The following is a 22618-nucleotide window of genomic DNA, read 5'->3' on the forward strand; positions in this document are numbered from 1 at the left end:
TTGCCCCCCCCCGCCCCCAAAAAAAGCCCCTCCCCAGCTTTCTTGTAGCCCCCTTGAGATACTGGAAGCCACAATAAGGTCTCCTCGGAGCCATCTTTTCTGCAGACTGAACAACTCTCAGTCTGTCTGCACAGGAGAGGTGCTCCAGCCCTCTGATCATCCTCATGGCCCTTCTCTGGACATGCTCCAGCACATCCAGATCTCCCCTGTGCTGTGGGCTCTGGAACTGGACGCAGCACTCCAGGTGGGGCCTCACAAGAGGAGTAGAGGGGGAGAATCACCTCCCTTGACCTGCTGGCCATGCACCTCTTGATGCAGCCCAGGATATGATTGGCTTTCTGGGCTGCAGGTGTGCACTGACTGCTCATGTGTTGTGGGTTAGTACTGTGTATATACATATATCAGCAAAATTTATTCTTTCTTAGTCCTGTAGCAATGAGAAGGACAAGGTCCTATTTCTTGGATATAAGGTTAATGAATTACACAACAGGAGTGGGTAATTAATCCCCTTAAATCATTGTGTATTAGCTGAAGTTTCATTTCTGCCTTTGTCTTCTCTGAGATCTTAACCCTGGTAACTCTTAGGACGTGGGAGTGAGGATGAGAAGCTCTAGGTGACATGTGCTTTTCAGCTCAAATTTTTCTGGTTTTTGTTCTTACTCGTTTTCTTCCAGATAATAGGGCAAAAAAAAGAAGAAAAAAAAAGAAAAAGTTTCTGGGTTTTTTTTTAAGCTGTTCCTAGTTATTTTAAGCAATACAGCAACTGGGAGAAATGTGGTGGGTTTTCCTACTGAATAATACTACCAGGTACTAGAGGAAAGGAAATATGAGCAGAATTCGTTCTTGCTGTTGTGTACAATGTACTTCCTACACGTATGTTTCAGTTCTCTAACTGAATACAGATTGAGATGTAACCGTTCAAGGAAGATCCTTAAAAATCTGTCAGATGCTAGAAAGCTGCTGTTTCAAAATAGTATCTAAAAAGATATATTTGTTTGGCCTCCTAACTATCCTTTAAACCTGAGAAAGTCAGTATCTCTTGTATTACAGGGTGTGTATCAGAACACGACTTTGGTGTGCTGGGTCAAATGACAAGAGGTGTAGTGTGCTGCGGGGCCAAGAAATGTGCTGCGGCAGGAGCCCTGTCCTTAGCCTGGCAAGCAGCTTGCTGTAGACTTTTGTTCTGTTTACATTTCTGCAGGACTGAAGTTGTATAATCCTGTTTCAGCTGCGGCCATGATGGGTCAGGCTGAGCTGAGGAATTCTTGAAATACAAGTTTGTATATTTTTAGTATTGTGCTAAGACTAGGTTGTGGAGCAAGTTTCCATCAAAGACCAGCTGAGTGAAAGCTGAAGCAGTGTGAATAGCTAAAGTCATCTTCATTGCACCCAAACTTTCTGTATCATATTTTTACTTAAGACAGAGTTTAATTTGCTTAATACCCTGTATTATTTATGACTTCAAGTTGGCCCTTGTTCTCTGTGTAAAACACAGGTTATGCACTTAATGCCTTGTTTTCCTTGGTGCTCTTGGAGCGGCATGCTTCTGTGTAAGCTTGCCAAAAGTGAATCTCTTGTTCAGCTGTCTTTCAGATTCATGCACTTCTAGTTTCATTTGTGTTAAGCAGTTAACTGAGAAAATAATTATATTGAAAAAGTATTTAGTCTAAATGATGATGTGTTTGTTTTTCAGGGACACCTGGTATTAAAATTATCATGCCTGCACTGTCTCCTACAATGGAAGAAGGAAACATTGTGAAATGGTTAAAAAAGGAAGGTAAGGTAACATTTTCTGTGGGGACATTTGTTGTAGTTCTTCAGCTGTATAAATCTGTTCTGTACCGATAGGATCATTCGTTCTGGTTGTACCTCAGTGTTTGGAAGCTAAGTGTTTGGTATGTAGATGCTGTCTTCTCCAGCGATACATACTTTTTGAAATTGTTGGGTTTTGAAACATTTTCCTTTAATTGTCTTCCAAAAGGTTACATTTATCATAATTTTGAAAAAATTCCATTAGACTTTTCCAGGATATGAGTGTGTCTGTGTTGTTTTAATTCCAGGTATTGTCGTGCTGATCAATAACTTTGGATGTCTGAGACCCTTTGAGGAGAGTTTCTGTTCAGCATTCTGCTATGTTAACAAATAACATGAAAGACATGGGATTTTAATAGTGGCTATTTAGGGCTTGTGCTTTTTTAATATTTAAATTATAGTCTACAATTGAAGTTAATAGAAAAATTAAACTACATTCATAACCTAAATTCCAAATCTATCAAAACCTAAACTAACCCAAACCAAAAAACAAACTACTACTCAAAAAACCCACTGTAACAACCTTGGTTATCTTGGGTTCCCTGTGGTCCGTGTTGGAGATTAAAATAGTTTGCTTGTAGAATATTAGAATTAATTGTGGGATTGCTTAGAATTATGATGAACTACAGTTTGTTTTGCCTTACGAGTTACATTACTTAGCATGAGGAGCCAGATTTACTGAGGCCTTAGGCCCAGAGTGCAGACTTTCTTCCCAAGTGCTGAGTAGCTGAGGCTGAAGAAACACCTGGAAACCAGTGCTCATCGAGAAAGATAAGATCAGCAGAAACTGCACCCTTGAGATGAAGGAAAGAACACACACCTGCAGAGAGAGGAGAGGTCCAGTGAGGAAGGAGAAGATTCCAGGCCCAAATATTGCTATTGGACCCAACTGTCGTGTAAGGAGAGGTGAACTTGAGTTGTCAGGGTATAATTGCCCAAGGAGTTCTTTATTCAGGGTCCCACTCCGAGGGTCTCGGCTCGAGCTGAAATAACCTGACCCTGGGGCAGAACCCAGAGTCTGAACTCTTCTTTACAGTTGGGAGTTAAGACTGGATCCAGCTGCACAGTGATGCCTCTCTGTGAGGAAGCTTAGAAAGCAAGAGAGTCCAGTCTGAACCTCTCGAGTCAGCAGGAGGATCTTTCCAGATCCTTTTCTAACACTGACAACTGAGAAGTAATGTCTTTCTGTTAAAATGTGTTGGGTGAGCTAGATAAATAGCTATGTTTCGTTTTCATGTAGGTTGTATATAAATGAAAAATGATCTGCAGAAGAACTGGCAGTCCCTGTGCTTACAGGAGACTTTTCTCACCTCACCTTTCTCACCCTTTCCCCTCTCCAGTTTAGCAGTAAAGCTGGATTTGAACTGTAGTTCTGAGTTCCAGGTAGCAGTTGTCCATTGTTATAGGATGCATTGCAGAGTTTCTGATGACTGTAGGAAAGTGTCTTGTCCTTGGACAGTTTAAGATTTGGTAAAGAAATAAACACGTTTGGAGAAAAGAAAATCTCTTTAACACGTATTATCTTTGACAGGCACAATGTGGTGAACTGAACGTGTGTTTTGACTGTGTTGTCTAGATAAGCCGTTTCCTTTGGCTTACCTTCGAAGGGTTGGTACCACCTTCATCATTGTGTTACTGTAATACTTTGCTTTTATACATTTCAAATAGGTTTTGAGAGGTGGCCAGAGGGCAGCTTGTCGCTCCAGTAGTGGACCTTTCATTTGTAGAACTTCTATTAAGAGTTTCTGCAGAGTTTACTGGGAACACAATGGCAGAGTATGTCTGTAAAAAGTAATTGCACCAATGTTCTTGAAATTTGAAGCTTTGGTTAATCAACTCTCAAGTCTGAGATTATGCAGAGAGAACGGAATGATCCAGTGTCCTTTTTCTCTTTATTAGCTGTCAATAACTGTAAAGCATTTCAAATCAACAGTAGTCTGGTTTACAGTAAATACAACATTCAAAATTGCAAGAGAAAGCCAAGAAGAGAGCATTATAGAAGTTGAAGTAGGTTCCAGTTTGCTCCCCAGCATGAATGAGTCAGTTTTTCTCATAAAAAGGTTGTGGGACACAACAGCTATACAGTGCTTTTTCTCGGTCTTTCTGCTGCTCTTACAGCCCAACACAGAAGGGAAAAGAAAGCTCCACCCCTATTTTAATTTAAAATAACATCTGAATTGATGGTGGTACAGAGAAAAGTATTTTAGGGTTTTCATTGCTCTATTTTCTATATAAACAAGGCCAAAACTGAATGTAGGATATTGTCTTATTTGGCACATCTGTGACCATGATGAGTTCCTACAGGTATGTTTTTTCCTCTGAGCATCTGGAAAATAAACATAACGTTAGGGCTGCGCTGGCCACTCAACACTGACAGATACTCTCTGACCGCTCTCGCTCCCCGAGTGGCAAGAGAAAGGGAATGAGGCAGAGAGACTTAATGGATTGGGGGAAAAACCCCCAAACCTAAGGCGACTTTATTAAAAAAAAAATAAAAATAACGCATTAGATACAAAAGTGATATTGACATGTTTTTCCCACGGCATGACCAGCAGGGGTCAGTAGAATACTATTTTAATTATTTTTCTGCTCTTCGTGTAAGTCGCACGTTTTCGTTTTAAGGTTTCCCAGGATGGATAGATGACTTTGTACCGCAGGAAGAAAAATGCAGAATTTAATTGACAGCTTTACCATTTCCCTCTTATTGTTAATGCAGTTTCATATTGATTCCTGTGGGTAATAAAGTTGTTCTCATAAAAAGAAAACTGCGTTTCTGAAAGCTTACATTTATTATGTATGAATTTAATGTTTATGAAAACTGATAGACTGACAGCCTGGGAGGCTGAAATCCTCTGGGTTTGGGGCAGGCAGGAGAGGAGGCAAGAGTGCTGGGCAGTTTGCTCGTGCAGTGTAACCGCTGCCTCCGGAGGCATCGCCCACAGGGACTGAGACCACACCTCGAGTACTGTGTCCAGTTTTGGTCACCACAGTACAAGAAGGACATCGAGGTGCTGGAGCGGGTGCAGAGAAGGGCAACAAGGCTTGTGAGAGGTCTGGAAAACAGGCCCTGTGAAGAGCGGCTGAGGGAACTGGGTTTGTTTAGTCTGGAGAACAGGAGGCTGAGAGGAGACCTTATTGCCCTCTGCAACTACCTAAAAGGAGGCTGTAGTGAGGCTGGTGCTGGTCTCTTCTCTCTAATTACTGATGACAGGACAAGGGGAAATGGCCTCAAGTTGCGTCAGGGTAAGTTTAGATTGGATATTCGGAGGAAGTTCTTTCCTGAACGAGTGGTGAGGCACTGGAACAGGCTGCCCAGGGAGGTGGTGGAGTCACCAACCCTGGAGGTGTTTAAAAAAAAAGGAGATCTAGCACTTGAGGCTGTGGTGTAGTGGTTAGGTGTGCTGGGATGGAGGTTGGACTAGATGATCTTCAGAGGTCCCTTCCAACCCCAAACATTCTGTGATTCTGTGACTGCGGTGGTTGTGCTCGGTCACCTTTGGTGTGACTCGCAGAGAGCACGTTGAGGGCTGGAGCGATCCCATCTCCTGACCCGGGGCTGGGCCTGCCAGTAATTGCACAGGGCGTGCAGGCTGCCCAGTGCTGACGGGATGGGATCTCCTGGAGGGAAACTGGCTTCAGCAGAGATCCTCATGGTTCAGCCTGGCTTGAAGAAGTTCATGATTTTTAAAAAACCAAATGACCGAACCCCACCCAGAATTTGGCAAAGATTCAGTTGTGAGTACCCTGCCTGCTGGGAAAGCTGACCTGGAACTGACATCCAAGTGGACACTGGGAGGAGCTGTCACAAATTTTGCCATCTCTCATGAGAAGAACTACGATCCTTTCCATTGTGCTTGGGTACCGAAATAGATGTGTGGTTTTGAACGCTGCTATGAATTATTCTTAGAATTCCAACCTTGGCTACAGCAGTGAAAGGAAAACAAAAAGAAATAGTGGAGAAGTGGTTTGCCCGGTTTTCTGAGGACTTTTGCCCTTACCTTCACCGTGCAAGGGAATCCGTGGCTTTCTAGGAGCAGCCTCAGGTACCCCAGTGAAGAGCTACGTCACGTGTGACAAACGTGGGGATGAAGAAACTCACTTTGGCTGGCTCGCTCTGCTGGAGTTACTGCTGCGAGCTGTTTAACGCCGAGATTTCTTTGTAGTGGTGCAGAACACTGACAGTGCGACTGCAGGCTGAGATGAGAATAAGATGTAGGGTTAAGCTCCTTTCTGCCTGGCTCTGTAGGTTGCAGAACTTGCCTAACATTTATAAAATACTTACCTAATGATCTGGTATATGGGCTACTTGAATTAATGATCCAGTGAATTTAAATACTGGTACTGAGCCTGGAAATTTGCATTCCAATGTATATGCTCTAGTTATTGCAAAGTGCAAGGTGGCATTCAGATTATTAAATTAAAAACATCAGGTGCTACTTTGTGTACTCCCCTGCCAAGTTCTGTAATTGGAACACCTATGACGTATAAAACTATGTAAGCGATGGAGTTCTGAGTGTTTCCGTTGTTTACTACTGCAGGTCGTACACCACTTCATTTTCCCTTTCTCATTCAGGTAGCCCTGAAATGGGAAATAATTATAATAATGTAAAAAACTTACCATAAAAATCAAATACGTACGGGTGATAACCTGCACCAAGCTTATTCTGTTGCTGAAGTACAACAGAGAGTGATAGCAGGAATTAAATTAAATGCTTGGACAGGTAATACTGTTGCAGCATTTCTGGTCCTGGGGAAATACTAAATTTTGCTTCATATAAAAATTGTAGTCGTGTGTTAGGCTCGTGTGTAATGTCCTTGGTTTTCAGTGCTCTGTAACAAGAAGGGTATCCTATTTTGTTGGAGGCTGAAAGACTCAGGTACCTCAAAAGTTTTTCGATGTAATTTCAGTTTTAATGTTGGCTGTCTAGTCCGTGCTGATCTGTGGAAAGGATCCAGACCCGTAATATCTTTATCTTGTGGTAGGAGATACAGACATTCTTCAAAAGCAGAGGAGGAGCGTGCTGCAAGATTAATCATAGATTTGTGTAATATAGCAAAAACAGTTTCTAACACTTGAGCATATTTTTAATTTCACAAGTAAATATGTTTCTGAAAAATCTTTTTTAACTACATAGGAGATCGTGGAAACAAGCTTGCAGACACGCGTACCAAAGAGATTGAAGTTCCTGATGTTTTTATTTTAATATCTTTAATAGTGTAGATACAAGCTAGAGAACTGTGATACTTAAAGATGATGTGGCCTATGACTTTTACTGTAAAAAAAATTACAGTTTTGAATAGCTTGCTTTGACTTACTGCTGTCAGTGGAAGGCTCAGGATTTTATTCATGGCAGTGTTAGTGAGTGATGGTGTTCTGGAAAGAAATTTCATTATGTGTGCGCTTCCTCTTGGAAAATCTACTGTAAACATCAGTCTTTGGAATATATTAGTGTCGTTATGTGGCAGCTTGTGTCTCCAAATCTTACTGTTTTTATCTGGAAGTCAAAATGTGATAAATAATATATTCTATAGCTAGCTGATCCCTCATCATTAAACACCATAAAATGACCCTATTGTATCGATACATATCAGTCTTTAGGCTAAGCATTCTAAAGTTCTGTTACGTTTTGCAGGTGAAACGGTGAATGCTGGAGATGCATTGTGTGAAATTGAGACCGACAAAGCGGTGATTACCATGGAGTCAAGTGACGATGGCGTGTTGGCCAAGATACTGGTAGGGATCCTGCCTTTCTGAAGAGAATGATACGACTTCTCTTCAGACTGATGTCTAGTATATTGCCTCAAAAGCTAGTTTAGACAGCTAAATTTCGTTCTGCTTAGCTTTCAGAGTAATGCACTTGCATTTCTAGTGAGAAATAATTTCTCTGTTTCATACACATCCTGGACTCGTGGAATGTGGTACATGATTCTGTATGTTTGATGGCTTTTCAGTTAATGTGGTTGAATTATGTTGGTTTATGTGTTTTGCACCTAACGAATGATGTCCCTGAAATATTGCAGTTTATGGTATCTCTTACTCTGAGTTAGAGAAAAATGAGTTACAGTCAGTTGGCATTTGGTGTTTTGGATGCCACTTCACTTGGGCTGCATGATCTCGGTGCTGGATTTTTTTGTGCTGGCTGTTGCAGATGGAACTTTATACAAGATAGGCTGGCCCAGAGGACAATATTTAGAATTACTTGCTGTATTCTTTAAATTAAATTGATTAGGCTTTATATAAAGAATGAGAATTGGGATGAATGAGTTCTCTGAAGATCATTTTCGAGTATTTGTGTGTATGTGCATGTTGAGCAGAGATAACGCTCAGTTCGGGCTCCTTGTTTGTATTTGGCTTCTGTGCCAAGATGGAAGTGATAACAACTGGACTACAGAGATCAGGATGAAGGACTCGGTTCTTAACCCTACATTGCTGTAGGTCTACTTGCAAGTCCTGTGCTATTCTTTACATTCTGTATTCCAAAAAGACAACTCAGTCAAATTTTCACATCTTCCGTTTCTAGTCATATCAGTCTAGACAGCGCAATGTGTAATTAATGTTCTCATTGCCTCAAATTTAGGTGGAAGAAGGAAGCAAAAATGTACGCTTGGGCGCATTAATTGGTCTGCTGGTGGAGGAGGGACAGGACTGGAAGCAAGTTGAAATACCGGCTGATGGCAGTGATCCATCTTCTGCAGCTCCACCAGCACCTGCACCTACCTCGGCTCCTGAAGGTCTTTCAGTTTCAACCCCTCCTCAAGTGCAACATCAACCTGGAAAACTGCAGTAGGTTTCTGTTCGCTGTGAAATGGAACTCTTATTTAGTTAGATCAGTGGAGCTGAAGCAGGAAGAATCTGTTGTTCCTTTCTACCTATTATTAAGATCTCAGTTTAAGAGAGCATTTCAAAATGTGTAGGGTAATAAAGCTTTCTAATCCTTTGTAAGTCAAATAAGTCAATTCAAACAAGTAGTTTTGGTAGAACAGCTTCTGTGTGTCTACTTTTATTCTGGCGCACAGGTGCTTTATAAGGATTCTAAGCTTAGATTAGGAAGAAACTGTATTTGTGTATGATGGACAATAATGCTTATGCATCAGATGCTCAGTTTACTGGTGACTTGTTTGCCGTTTCTTTTTTAGGAGAAAAAGCATGCAAATGGCACGCTATAAAACCCTTTCACCTGTGGGTTTATGTGCTCTGTGTTAGTTTTGTGTTAGTCTAAACATTGCAAATGTCTTGGAGGGGTTGTAAATTAATCCCAGAGTGTTAGTCAGGTGAAAGTAATCTATAAATCAGTGGGTTCTGTCACAGGATGGACCTTCTTCAGAGGTATCAGTCCTTATTTGGAGTGAATTGTGATAACACAAAAGCTGTAAAATTACAGTCTCTTAAAGAATAGGAAACTAATTTGCTTAACATGTGCTATGCAGACAGGTTGGTTGGGGTTATTTTGAGATTTTTTTAGTTTTCTGGGGGTTTTTTGGTTGTGGGCTGGGGGCTTTTGGTTTTTTTTTCTTTGTCTTTTTTTTTCTCCAGAACTTTATTACCTTTTCTATCTAGTTCGCTATGTTTACTTTTACTGTCATCATTTATACTCTTTTCACACATGTGGAAGACAACTTACCGAGCTCATTGCCCAAACGTCACCTGCAGTAGGAGGATGATCCAAGGAAAGGATCCTTGAAAGGATTAAGTCTGGTGTTTTGTTGTCAAAGAACATCACAAGTTCATCCATTTCACTGCAGTTTGTAAAGATCTATCAGTATCTTTGGAATCAAGTGGTCATTTATGGCATTTTGTTTTGGTGAGGGTTTATGGACAGTTCTGAAAACTCAATGAGGTGCAAATATTGTCTCCTTGAGAAATAACAAATTGGAGATTTTGTGGAAAGACTTGAAACCAAGTATTCTTTTATGAAAATGTTACTTCTTTTGTATCTAAGAATGCTGAAATCTCTTCTCTACGTCTTGGGGTTTTTTTCCCTCATTTCAGAAAGCAAGTCATCCTGAGGTGCACTGGATGTTCTGTAGCTACTGTGCTTTATAGCTGATTGCTGCTTAAGTTACTATTGACCATACCCCAAGAGGGCAGGTATAAGTTTCTTAGTATTATAGTGTATCTTAGGTGTATGCTGATTAAAATGCTTGTGTCTGGGAGGGCTTAATTTGTTTTCTAAAGCAGTTAACTGAGTAATGCGACTACGTCTGGACGGCTTCTGCTTTCTGAAGAAGTAGCCACTTCATTAAATCAATCTTATAAAACTGGAGCTAGGGCAAAGGGAATGTTATAATTGTATTGTGTAATTTCTCTTGATAGACATTAATTGAAATAAACTACTTAAAAAATAAGATTAACTTATTTTTGTCCTCATTTCTTTAGGGTTCGATTAAGTCCTGCCGCTCGCAATATTCTGGAGACGCACGGCCTAGACCCAAGCAATATTACGCCTTCTGGGCCTCGAGGAATCTTCACTAAAGAGTATGTAGATATTTCAGTAAAGCTACAACCTTATATTTGCTTATTTCTTCCTTTGCACCTAAAGCAATCTCCGTGAACTCAAAAGTCCGTTTATTTTATATAAAGCTGAGATTTTGTTCCTTTTTTTTCTGTCGGGGAATGGTTTACTTAGATTTGAAAAACTTGTTGCAAAGATATGAAAAATAGATTAAGAAATACTGTAAGAAGCCCTTAATAAAAAAAAAAAAGAAACCTCTATGACTTTTTGGATTTGTGTCCCATCTGAGCTGCTGTTGCATTTCCTGCAGCTCAGCCTGATGGTGGCTCTCAGCTCCCAGGCACCACTGCTGGCCGCCTTTGTGCATTTAAAGAATTTTGCTACTCAGAGATGTATGCAGAGCCAAAATAAAACAGTAGCGGCCTGTTTTCTTCAGCTCCTTTTCTTTGGGGAGTTCAGAGCTTTTGCCTCTTTCACTGAAGTTCAGTTTTGAAATCTGTCAGGATTTCATTTGTTCCCTTTTTTTATTGAGCTGGAGAGAGCAATCAAGTGTAATGGTAAGAAATCCAGCGTTCTGTTCTTCTCTGATCTTCATTCTTTCCCACGTGTTTGATTTCATGAATATTTTGTTTACAAACCTGTGGTCTATTATGACCAGGCTTCTAGTAGTTTACTTTTTGAGTTTTCTGGTGTAACGATTAGCGCTCTAGTCTTGGCATGAGTAACTTTAACACAGCTATAGTATCCAATGGAACAGCAAGTTATCAGAGATAATTTTTTCTTAATTATGTAAGTGTGATGGTAATTTAACTAGGCTACGGCAGGTGGGAACCCTCTGGGACTTTGCCCTCCCTAATTAACATTCCCAAGTTGTCAAGGAGATGTAGCAAAGAGAGAATTATCTAACAATCTTTTTTTTTTCCCCAAAAACTGCTTTCTTCCACATAAAAGATTCAACTTTGAAATGTCATTGTAAGATACAGACTGTCTAGGGTGTTTTACCCATTTGTCTGAAATTGTGTTGATCTTTCAGAATGACACGCTCTGCTATTATGTTCAGTTTGAAATGAAATGTTTGCAGATTTTGCTGATACAGGTATTTGAGGAAATATTTCTTTTGCTATCTTGAGATAAGTGTTAAAACATGTGCCAGGCTTTGTCTTCTTCAAATAGATGAGTGACTGATTCTTTGAGGGAGTGCTGTGAGATCACTTTTCGCTTTTAAATTCTGAGTTTCTGTATTGAACAGGACTCACGCTACCAGATGACAAGAAACAAGGAAAGGTAGTGAGCCATGTAAACAATCAAGATTCTTTCCCCCAAAATTTCTGTCTTCAGATTCAATTCACTGTAAAATTTTAACAGCAATAGGCGCTTTCATTTTCTCTGTCATAATATACTCCCTTAGTAGCCTGATACTTCATTTTAATTACGTATCTGTGCAAGGCTGAATTGCTATTGGATTCTTCCTGTTTGTTTTATGGAGTGGCAGTGTTGGGGTTTGTATTTTTAAGCAATATTCTCTGCTTTCTTGAGAAATATAGTAGAAAATTAACGTGCCAGTACAAAGTAACTCACAACTTCTATCAAAGCTTGCATCGCGCTCCTAGTCATGAGCTTGAGTGCTGTGCTTAGGAAAGCTCTCTTAAAGTTGGTGACTGTTCCAGTGCCCTTTCTCATCCTATTTACTAGTGATCTAGAGATTTATCATGATCTTCCCAGGCACCGAGGTGAGGCTGATCGTGGAACACATCCTCCTAGAGTCTCTTCTAAGGCATGTGGAGGACAGGGAGGTGATATTTTGGCAATACATTTTTCAGTTAAGGCACTACAAGCCACCCAAATTATTAAAGAATTTTGATGTGGCTAGGACAGGTAGGACCATCTGGGGTTTTTGTCACTTGCTTAATATGTGGAAGTGATTTCAGAGCATTTCCTTAGCTTTACAATGTACATAAGAACCTATAAAAGCTTTATTTTATGTATTATGGAATATAATGAGCAGATGGTCTGACTTAATGACTGCCGAGTTAAAGCCCCTAAGTAATTTTTCTTACCTTCTAATATGTTGACGAGGAAGGTTGTGTTATGTTATGCAGTTACTTTTTTGCATGTGTATGTCTCAGATTGTTATACTTGGAAATGGTTTTTAATGAATTTTAAATTTTTCCCTGATACAGCAGTTATGTTAAGTACTAATCCCTTATTTTTAAAGCAATTTTGGCTAACATATTAATTTGAGAAAACAAGCAACAACTTTAATAATGACAAATTTACACCCTGAGCTCAGTCTTTTTCTTATTTTAGTATCATTTGCTGAAGCATGCACTGAAGCTAAAAATAAATTGAAGCAAGTCAGCAATCAGTGGCAGCCGTTAAATAGCACATACAGAGCTGTTTGGTTTTCCGTTCTTGGTTCGGGAGTGCTACTTTGTTAGGAAGAGCTGAGGACACATAATGTTGTGCTGAGATTTTTGTGCTTTCTACAGAAATTTAATAACACAAACTATTGACTAACACTCAAGCAGTAATCCAATGAAATTAGGTAACTTTGCTATTTAGTGCTTACGACTTATGTTTCAAAGGCCTGGTATGGCTGCGAGTCCTCTGATTTCTGCATTTGTTTGCGATTTCCTCTGCCAGTTTGTGTACTAAAACCTTGGGTACATAAGCCTGCTGTGGTGATGTCTTCAGGAGGTGACAGAGATTTATCTAGGGGGTGTGATACAGACTCCTGTTATCAGATCTTCTCTCTTTGTGCTCCAGATCTCTGTCTGATACAGCTCTTTGAGCAATTTTACCACAGCTTTATTTCCCCTGCAGTTGGCAGCGGTGGCACAGACACGCCCTTTTCGGTTTAGCCTTGTAGGTGCTAATGTTTAGCGTGTTGCTTGATGAATGCACCCAGGCTGGGGGAACGGAGTTGACCTGTGCCTGTCACAGTGTACCCACAGGAGGACAGGTTAGTGGCGATAGCAGGCAGGGTTCAGCCCCACGTGGGACTGCGAGGTGTTCCTCCAGTTGTGGTTTTGGTTCTTGAGTGTGGTGTTCTCTTTCAAGTTGCCCGTTAAGACTCGGATACTATCTGCACTTGTCTGTGTCGGAAGGATACAGAGAAATGGATGATAAATGTACGACTCAGTTTTCTGTAAGCACTAATTAATTATTTTGAATTCATGATTACCAATATAGAGCAGATGAGACTTAATAACGCGAGTAAGTGTACTCTGATCTCATTTACAAGAATTGTTAGTGCACTTCACAAATTACCTTGTACACTCACAATTATTGATGATGAATGTTATGCCTCTCTAACACAAATGTTTTCTGTTACTGTATATTCAAGCCCTTTTATTCACAGAATTTAATGAGAATTTACTAAAAAGATAGCACAAAAGAGCCACAAGGTTCATATCAGTTAGTAACAATTTCCTTGACGTTTGGTTTGGCAACAGAAATTTCAATGCTCAGAAGTGCCTAAATAATTAATTAAAATAAAAAACTGTGGAATAGCAATACTTTGGGAATTTTTGACATAGCTTCTTTGTTTGCCAATATTTCACTGTGCTTAATCACCAGGGATGCTCTTAAACTTCTGCAAGAGAAGCAGAAGGGCAAACCCAGCGAACTGAAACCTGTGGTTTCTCCAGCTCCTCCCCAGCCCGCTGCAGTGCCTTCTGCTTCGCAACCTGTGACTTCTGCTTATCCACGGCCGGCAGTTCCACCAGTTTCCATACCAGGACAACCCGCTGCACTGGTAACACTCCTGTTAAGTCCGCAACGTTGCCACAGCTAAATAATGCTGTGGCTGCTTAAGTAGCCAAGTGAGATTTGTAGAAGGAAACTGAGGCCACCCAGATGGCAAGCCCGGTCTTCAGTTTGTTTGCCAAGTTGTGACTTTTACTTGCAAATTTTAAGAATGCTTGAGCGATTCTACAGCAGGGTAGTTCCGACTGCAGAGCTCTCCAAGTTCTGGCCTGCACACTAGTACTTTGGGTAACTTGCAGCCTGAAATCATGAGGAAGTGTACGTTGCAGACCTTGGCAAGGGGAACATCAGAGAGGTAGTGGTTTTCCTTCAGTCCCCAAACAAAAGATGCCACTAGTTTGGAAATCACCAATACACCCTTTCCCTCAGCCCCTGCAGGGTCGGCTTGTCAGCAGGTATTTACAGATTTGGAGGAACTTGAATTCTGGCTGATTTTTACTGTTCTTCATTTGCTTTCTTTTCTGCAGTATAAGTATATGTAAACATCCATTGTCAAGAAGCAAGGAAAGAAAGGGCTTAGTTGTTGCTTTGAAGAGTAATTTTGCAAACTGTAGCACCTAAATCAAGTTTCCACGTTAATCTGAAACGTTAGAAGCGTGAAAAATTATTTTTTAAGGAATCAGTGGCCATGTTGAAATGCATATTAGTAGGAATTGAAAAGCTTTTGCGAAAAATGGCGGGGAAAAGCCTTTCTGTCTCAAATGAAATTTGAAGTATCTTTGTAGGCCGACCTTTACATTGTAGCTGCAATTCATAATATTCAGAAAATGCTGTGGTTTTTTCTCTGTCCAAAGAACCAAATAAAGCACAGAAAGCTCAAACTTAGATATTTTTCCATTGCAGAAGGAAGTGTTTCTGTGATTGCAATTTATTGTGTTGAGAACTACTCAGTGTGCAGTATATGTGGTATAGGTGAGGTACACCAAAGAACCTATTACAGAATTGCGTATTTTCTTGGCTTTCTATAGTCACCGGTGTTTCACGAGAATCCTTGAAAGCCGACTTGCTTCTCTGAAGAAGTTGGGAAAGCTACATCATTGAAATACTGCATGTACATAGAAATAGAGAGAAGAGTGGGAAACCCCCCAAACAATGTGCAATAAAACCCTTCTTAAGGAACCACTCAGGGAACTGAAAAAGCAGTAGCTTAGTTGAGAAAATATTCTGTTATAATTTAAATGAAACAAAGCACGTTCTGATTAATACGACAGGTCTGGTGGATGGAACCCTGGCTAAGAATCAGTGCCTGAATATTTGGAAATATTTTTTAAGCAGTCTGCTAGAATAGTAGGATTCATTCTATAATGCAGAGTGTAGCTATCTTGATAAAATGTGTTGTGTTGATCTGGGTGAAGTAGGCTAGAAAACTCAATGGTCCTAATCCTGTTAGTGTCCTTAGTTGGAATGTGTTGCTTTCTGATATCTAAGGGGTGTTTGAAGTGAGCTGGAATCACTAATGGTAACGCGTCAGTGCTGGAGTTCTTTTTTTTTTTCAGCAAAGAGCAAGCATGTCTGCTCTCTCAATATTTAATATGCAGCGTGTGATTTCTTCCAGGGCACGTTCACAGAAATCCCAGCTAGCAACATCCGAAGAGTTATTGCTAAGAGATTAACGGAGTCTAAAGCTACTATACCTCATGCGTATGCTGCTGCGGACTGTGACATTGATGCTGTTTTGAAATTAAGGAAAGAGTTGGCCAAAGGTTAGTGATTGAACAAAGGTTACTGATTGACGGTGCTATGGTACTAATGCATAGTTTGCCTGGCTTACATAACAGTGCCCAGGAGGTGTAGGGTTTTTGTGTAGACAGAACATTATGCATTAAAGTACCCTTTTCTGGTGTTCTGTGTGTTGGACTCAAGCCGTAATGTCCTGTGATTATTGAGTTGGACAGCTGACCAAAGTACGGGAAGACAGACGTGTTACTCTACCAACTAACACAACACCGTATAGGTGGCTGCAACACAGCGTTATGCAGTGTCTTGTGGGGTTTTGTTTCCTTCCCTCCAGATGCAGCAATATTTAGCTTCTTGATGGTTAAAATCTCAAATCATTCATGTGAAGGATAATAGGGGAAACTTAAATTAAAATGCACGCATGCTCTGTCTTTCTAGGTTCAATGTTAAAATGTAGTTTTGCGAGCCTCTGTTGAATTTGCTCTAAATGGAAAGCTAATGTCGCCTCTCAAATTCTGAGTAGGAATGGCTTTAGCCGTGGCCAGGGAAGAAGGTGTGTTTTTAGCGCACACCAGCCAAGGCATGTGTCAAGGATTAGCCAGCCGTTAACCAAATGACAGATGCTCTGGAATAACTCCTCTTCCCTCCCAAAGGGGAAGAGAAAGGAAATAAAGCAGAGAGACTTGGGGATTGGAAAAGAAAACTAAAATAGCTTTAATAAGATTAGTACTAGTAAGAAAGCAATGAAAGTCATGGAAGTAATGAGCAGGTGGCACCAGGGAAGTGCCCGGCTCAGTGGCTGTGGGGAATTGGATGCAGGAGCTGAATTTTGGAAAACATGGGTCGTGATTGAGGGTAGGAGAATGGACGGAGTCCTCCTGGGGCACCGGCTGTTGAAGAGGAGGGCTTAACCCCGCCATCCGTCCTGTTCACGGTGTATGTGAACAGAACGTTTGGTCAGGTTCTGCTCTTCGGTCATGCCCTGGAGGGGCAACTTTTGACTTTATGGCACCCCCAGCGTGGGGGGCTGGATTTCGCAGTGACCTTCTTTACTGCAGGAACAAGTATACCCAAGAGCCTTTCTGCATCCCATGCTGGGTCAGAGCTGTAAACGTAGAGCATTATTATTTCTAAAAGCGTCACTGTTTGCAAAAATTTGCTTCCAGCTTCAAAGTGCTGTCACTTAGAAGAGACTGAGCTAAAGAGTAAAATCACTGAACAGAACTGATTCTGGGCTAGCTCAAACCAGGACCGTGACTTAGAAAAAGTTCTTGAAGTTTAAGGTCATAATCAAAGCTTTGATTGATTTTTTTTAAAACTGTTTTTGTTTTTGCTAAAGTCAGCTGAGCAAACTGTGCAATAGGATCTTTTAGTATTTTCAAAATTAATGATGCAAACTAGAACCTTCTTTCACAAATGTCAGGTCAACAAAGTGTGTGGGGTGCGCATTTAAAAGAAACAGGAAGGTTTTTCACAGAGCACTCTTCAGGCAGGTACTTTGTTTTAATGCAAAGTATCACAAAAGTTTTGCACTCCTGTATTTTTACTGTGTTCCTGCCCCCCTAGTTGGCAGTGACACTTTTGCAAAGGGTTAAGAATGTAATATGTAAATCAAAATAGAAAATAACAAAATATATTCGATGACCAATATACAGGCTTTTCTGATGTGAAATTCCGTCAGTGTGACACAGCACTTACAAATGCCATTGTGTTATATGAGACTTCTGTCTCTCTTGTGCCGCAGCTGGCTAATCATGGCAAATGGTACAGGTCCGTCAGGTGCTAAGGGCATGGTTGGTTCATTCGTCCAAATTTATGACCACTTAGGAAGATTTCACTTAGTATAATTATCTATACATAATTTTCACTTTACAAATCATTTCTGAAGGTCTGTGTATTACGTGCTGTAAACCAGCCTTAGAGGTGAAGTCGTTTTTTCTTCTTGATCTGTTTAGCTGATAGCAGCGCTGATGGTAGCAAGTAACGTGGCTTTTGTTCGTTTGTTTGCGAGAATGATGCATTTAATATTTTATAAATATCGTGCATCTTCAAGGTAATCTTGTAGCAACTGTGGTATATTGTGCATTGTATCTGTAGTCTTTGCTTCTGCTCTCAGTCCTGGTTTTAGTACTGTAAGTCTCCTAAAACTTGGAAAAAAACAATGCAGAGCTTATATAGTCATCATTTCCACCCCTCCTTTCTCCTGAGCTTTTAGGGAAAAGCAGCGAATGTAGTAGGTGTACACAGCATTCCTTGGGCTCGGATTGAAAATATCTAGTCCTCTCAAGATTATTTTACCTGCTTCTGGCTAATGCTCCCTTTTTTGTGTGTTGCTTGGCTTTGCATTTAACAACTTGGACTTGTACGTATTGTTTTGCAGCCTGCTTTAGAATATATTGTTAACCCGTTTTAAGGATCCACAGTTGCCTTCACCTTGTTTTTACTATACAAGTCCCCAAAGGTCACCGGAGAGTGACATATTTCTGATTTATAGCTGAATAAAAGCTATTACCTGCAATTACTCCAGTTAATTCAGGACACGACATAAAAAGTCGTAGTCTCAAGTGTTGTCTCTGCGTTTAGATCCTACAGGAGGTTTCTGCAGAGGCAGTAAATATGTTTAGCAGTAAATATGTTTAGTGCAAAGCACATAGGGGCTGCTGCTTCTATGAGTGAGTAATATTTCTTAAGTTTGCAGCTCTTTTCGCCTTCTAGCTGGCTTTCACTTGCAACTGGTGAGAATGTCTCTGCTCAGGAGACCTTTTCTTGACAATACTCTTTTCCTCCCAAGGGGGAGAAGAGTTTTCTTGCTCTTTATGATTGTAGTTTGCAGATGAGTAACTTTCTGGCAATGTTTTAAAGGAACAAATCTGCTGAATCACTGGAATCTTGTCATCACACAAATGCTGTTAAACAAACTTTATGAGCAGTGTTTGGTTTTGTGTTTTGTTTTTTCTTTTTGCAGATGACATTAAAGTATCTGTAAATGATTTTATTATCAAGGCAACTGCAGTTACTCTGAAGGTGAGTAACTGACTTTTTTAAAAAAAATGTTTTATAGTAAACTACCGAGGAGACACGGTACGTATTTTGTGAGCCTAAATGAAGACATGAATGTGATCTTATAATTCTTTATCACTTATTGTCAGGACTCTTTTAAGCTCTCCAGGAGAAATTCTCTACACTGCCTAATTATTATGTACGCTTATTCTTAGACCCTCACAGTGATTTTTTTCCTTTGTCTTGCTTGTGGCAGTCCAGATGACAGATGCGACCTGCTCCTTTGCCTTCAATTACCGACAGCAATCTGTGGTGCGCTATTTAATTTGGTGAATGCCCGTGTGTAGCTTTGTGACTTAAAGGAGTTTCCTTTTCCTTGATAATTGATTGTACCATTGTTCTTTTAACAGCTGTCATCTTTCGCTCTTTCTCTCCTAGCAACTGCCAGATGTGAACGCAACCTGGGACGGGGAAGTCTGCAGGCAGCTGCAGTCCATTGACATTTCTATTGCTGTGGCAACAGACCGAGGTCTCATTACACCCATCATAAAAGATGTTGCTGCCAAGGGAATAAAGGAAATTGCTGCCTCTGCAAAGGTATGTCTTAAATGCCCAGTAGGCTGACGAATACAGTGGCTGTGTAGCAGAAAATATAGCATGACCCAGATACACACCACTAGTAACAAAGGCAATTTCAGAATGGATCTAAAGGAATTTCAGCATTCCTTAGACTTCAAAATTATTATTAATTTTGCAACTCGCTTCATTTTTAATTTACATTAACTTAACCATCGTGTTGTTTAGTTGGAACAACATCGAATAAAATCCAGAAAGAGAGTGGAAAATTCCTCAAAAACAGAGCGTTGAGAAAGTGTCACAGATGTGATATATTGTTTTTTTTGTCTTATAATAGATTTGTATGATTTTTATTCACTTCCACCAAAATTTCCCTAACATAATTAAATTATTGGAAACTATCAGTAGATTTTTATTATTTTTAACAGAAGAGGGGAAAATGTAAACAGACTGTATTGCTTTTATCCGTTTTCCCAGAAGCAGATCTGAGTCTGTTTCCCTGACTGTTTTTGGAAATGGGTATTTTTGCCTTAAAATGTTGTAATGCTGCAATTGTCACAGTGTGACATTTTCCATGTGCTTTCCCACCTGTGGACTAAATATGGTATAAGCTGAAAGCTGGAAGAAGTACGTTCAACCTGCTAAAACGTTCTGAAGTGGCTGTTTCTTCAAATACATTGAGAAGAATACTGTGAATTTCTCGTCAGTATTTGGCTAGATATTTTTGTCTTCTAAAAACACCAGGGAGAGTGGTGGTTCCAGTGGGAAAATTATGTTTGTAAGGTGAGAGAACGGCCAAAAAAGTTTTGCATTCCAGCCTCGCTGCCGAATCATTGCAGCTACAACGTTGCTGGTGTGCTTCCCTAACTGTAGAGGTAGATGGCTTTCTAATGGGTGTACAGTACTTACAATGTATTAATAAGTAAAAAGAATTAGCTTATTACAACACTTTCTTTCCTCTCTCCTCTTTTTTTCTTTCGTTTTTCCTTAGGCTCTAGCGAAGAAAGCAAGAGATGGAAAACTGTTACCAGAAGAGTACCAGGGAGGATCTTTTAGGTAAAATTCTCTAGCAGGGTTCAGTACACACAGTATGGCTTCAGAACTGTTTGACACTCAGCTGTTCCACTGTGTGTTCATATATTGTGTTTAAAAATCTTGCTTTATTTTGGATGAAACTTCATGTGATGTTTCTGAGGGCCAAACCCAGGCTGAATGTCCTGTGTCAGGTGGAAACAGTTGTCTTAGTACAGGGTTATTTCATGTAAGCCACCTGTGTAATTCCTGGGTTTTCATACAGAGACTGATTACATTTTGATTTTTGCTTTTATTTTGTGGGGATTTTTCCCAATTGCAGAAGAATGTTTTGTTGGGGTTTTAAATTGCATTTTATTGTTAGGAAAACCTATTGATAGTAGTTTTAAACTAAATATTTTTAAAAGAATTGTTTGGCAGAGGTATTGCTGCAGGCAGTGATGTTCAGTTTGTCTTCAGTTTACTTTTCAGAGGAATGTTTCTGGAGGGGCAAAAAAGAGTAAGAGTGAGTTGTGGTGTTAACTCTTATAGCTTACTTGGACACGTTGCAAACTGAGTAGATCAGTTTTAAGTAGTAGCGTCTATTTAGTAAATACTTCTATGAAGTATTCTCTGCAAAAAGAGCTAGTGAATTTGATGAGAGTTCAATGGCATGTGTAAAGCAGTAGCGTAAATTTAGTGACACAGTTGCACAGTTAATTTGTTTCTCAGCGGCCTACTTACACTCCTCAAGTTTCTAACACCTTAAATATGCTGTATTTGGTGACACAGTAACATCAAGCAGCATTTTTTGTTATGTAAACTTCAGATTATACTGCTTTTTGTCAGTTTCTAAAAACTAATTCAGAGGTGTTGCTATGGTCAGGAAAGTCAATCTCCACGTATCATGGCCTTGTCTGTGACAAAGAAAAGAGACATTATAGTTGTAGGTACTCACAACTCCAACTGTTCTATGATTCTATACAGATTAATCTTTTTTCCACTCTGCAGTAACTGTAACAAAAAGGAGATTGAGCTTTCTCTATAGACAATGTGTCACAGAAGAGTCCAAGCCTTTCCCAATACCCCCTTCCCCGCTGATGGCCCAGACAAACGTTCAAGGGAGAAAGGTGTGATGAAGCTTTCCTGTGCCTCAGAGAGCTCGAGATGCCCAGATTGTGTTCCTTGGTTGTCAGCAGCAATCGTAACTTAATTGGTGAGCTTCAGTCTGAAAGACTTGGCTTGGTGCAGGGACAGGCAAAGTTTATTTGAAGATACCACTTTACTCTCCTACTTTCTGCCTTCGTGTGTGCAATGCAAGGATATATTACTGTAGAGAAATGGGACTTTTTTAAGGTGTAAAATTCCCAAACCCTTGAGTCCCTGAATATACCCAGCTGAAATCCAGTTCAGATCTATTTTAAAGTTAATGAGTTTAGCACTGGGACAGAATTAGGTCATGGTAGTCATTGAATATAGATCATTTCTTCTAGGGGACGTGTAATTCCTTACATTACTGGTAACTCTTTTTTTTTTTCATGTAGCATCTCCAATCTGGGCATGTTTGGCATCACTGACTTCACTGCAGTCATAAACCCTCCCCAGGCCTGCATCCTCGCTGTGGGCCGAGCAAGACCAGAGCTCAAGATTGTGGAAGATGAAGAAGGGAATGAGAAACTTAAGCAGCATCAGCTCATGACGGTGACTCTTTCAAGTGATGGTCGGGTGGTAGATGATGAACTGGCCTCAAAGTTTCTAGAGACCTTGAAAGCCAACATAGAGAATCCAATGCGACTTGCCTTGTGTTAAACTCTGTTTTCTTGTTTTTACAGCTTAGATAACTGTTACGTTGTTTGGGTTGTTTTTCTGTATAGAGGAGTAAGTAGTTACTGTGAAATGGACAATTAAAATATTTAATTTATTGAATTAACATGATAAACTGTTGGTTTAGTCTTTTGCAATGACCAGGTTTTATACTGTAAAGCTAAAAGACTTCAAAGGTAACATTCTACGTTTCTTTAAACACTTAGTACTAGTGGTACGTAATGTTTGCATGGAGAAGTAAATCTCCTCTGTAAAGGAAAGTTCAAGAAAACTTCATGAAATTTAAAGGGGAATAATAGAATTATAAAATGTGTTGGGCTGGAAGGGAGCTTTAAAGGTCATCTAGTCCAACTACCCTGCAGTGAGCAGGGACATCTTCAGCTCGATCCAGTTGCTCAGAGCCCAGTCCAACCTGACCCTGAATGCTTCCAGGGACGGCGCATCTGCCACCTCTCTGGGCAGCCTGTTTCACCAAGCTTATTGTACAAAATTCCTTC

The 22618-nt window shown here is 40.2% G+C and overlaps 1 protein-coding gene across 1 annotated transcript; it reads left to right on the forward strand.

Annotated features, from left to right (window-relative positions):
* Window positions 1-1693: 1693 nt before the first annotated feature.
* Window positions 1694-22261, forward strand: PDHX (pyruvate dehydrogenase complex, component X; the record flags this gene model as incomplete). Its single annotated transcript, XM_009873796.1, has 10 exons — window positions 1694-1777; window positions 7446-7546; window positions 8391-8596; window positions 10190-10288; window positions 13845-14022; window positions 15589-15736; window positions 18676-18734; window positions 19149-19307; window positions 20278-20342; window positions 21842-22261. Coding segments are annotated over 10 exons (1364 nt in total), but the record flags the coding sequence as incomplete, so codon positions are not given.
* Between the last annotated feature and the right edge of the window lie 357 nt (window positions 22262-22618).

Source organism: Apaloderma vittatum, unplaced genomic scaffold (genome assembly GCF_000703405.1).
Source record: "Apaloderma vittatum isolate BGI_N311 unplaced genomic scaffold, ASM70340v1 scaffold4927, whole genome shotgun sequence".
NCBI lineage: Eukaryota > Metazoa > Chordata > Aves > Trogoniformes > Trogonidae > Apaloderma > Apaloderma vittatum.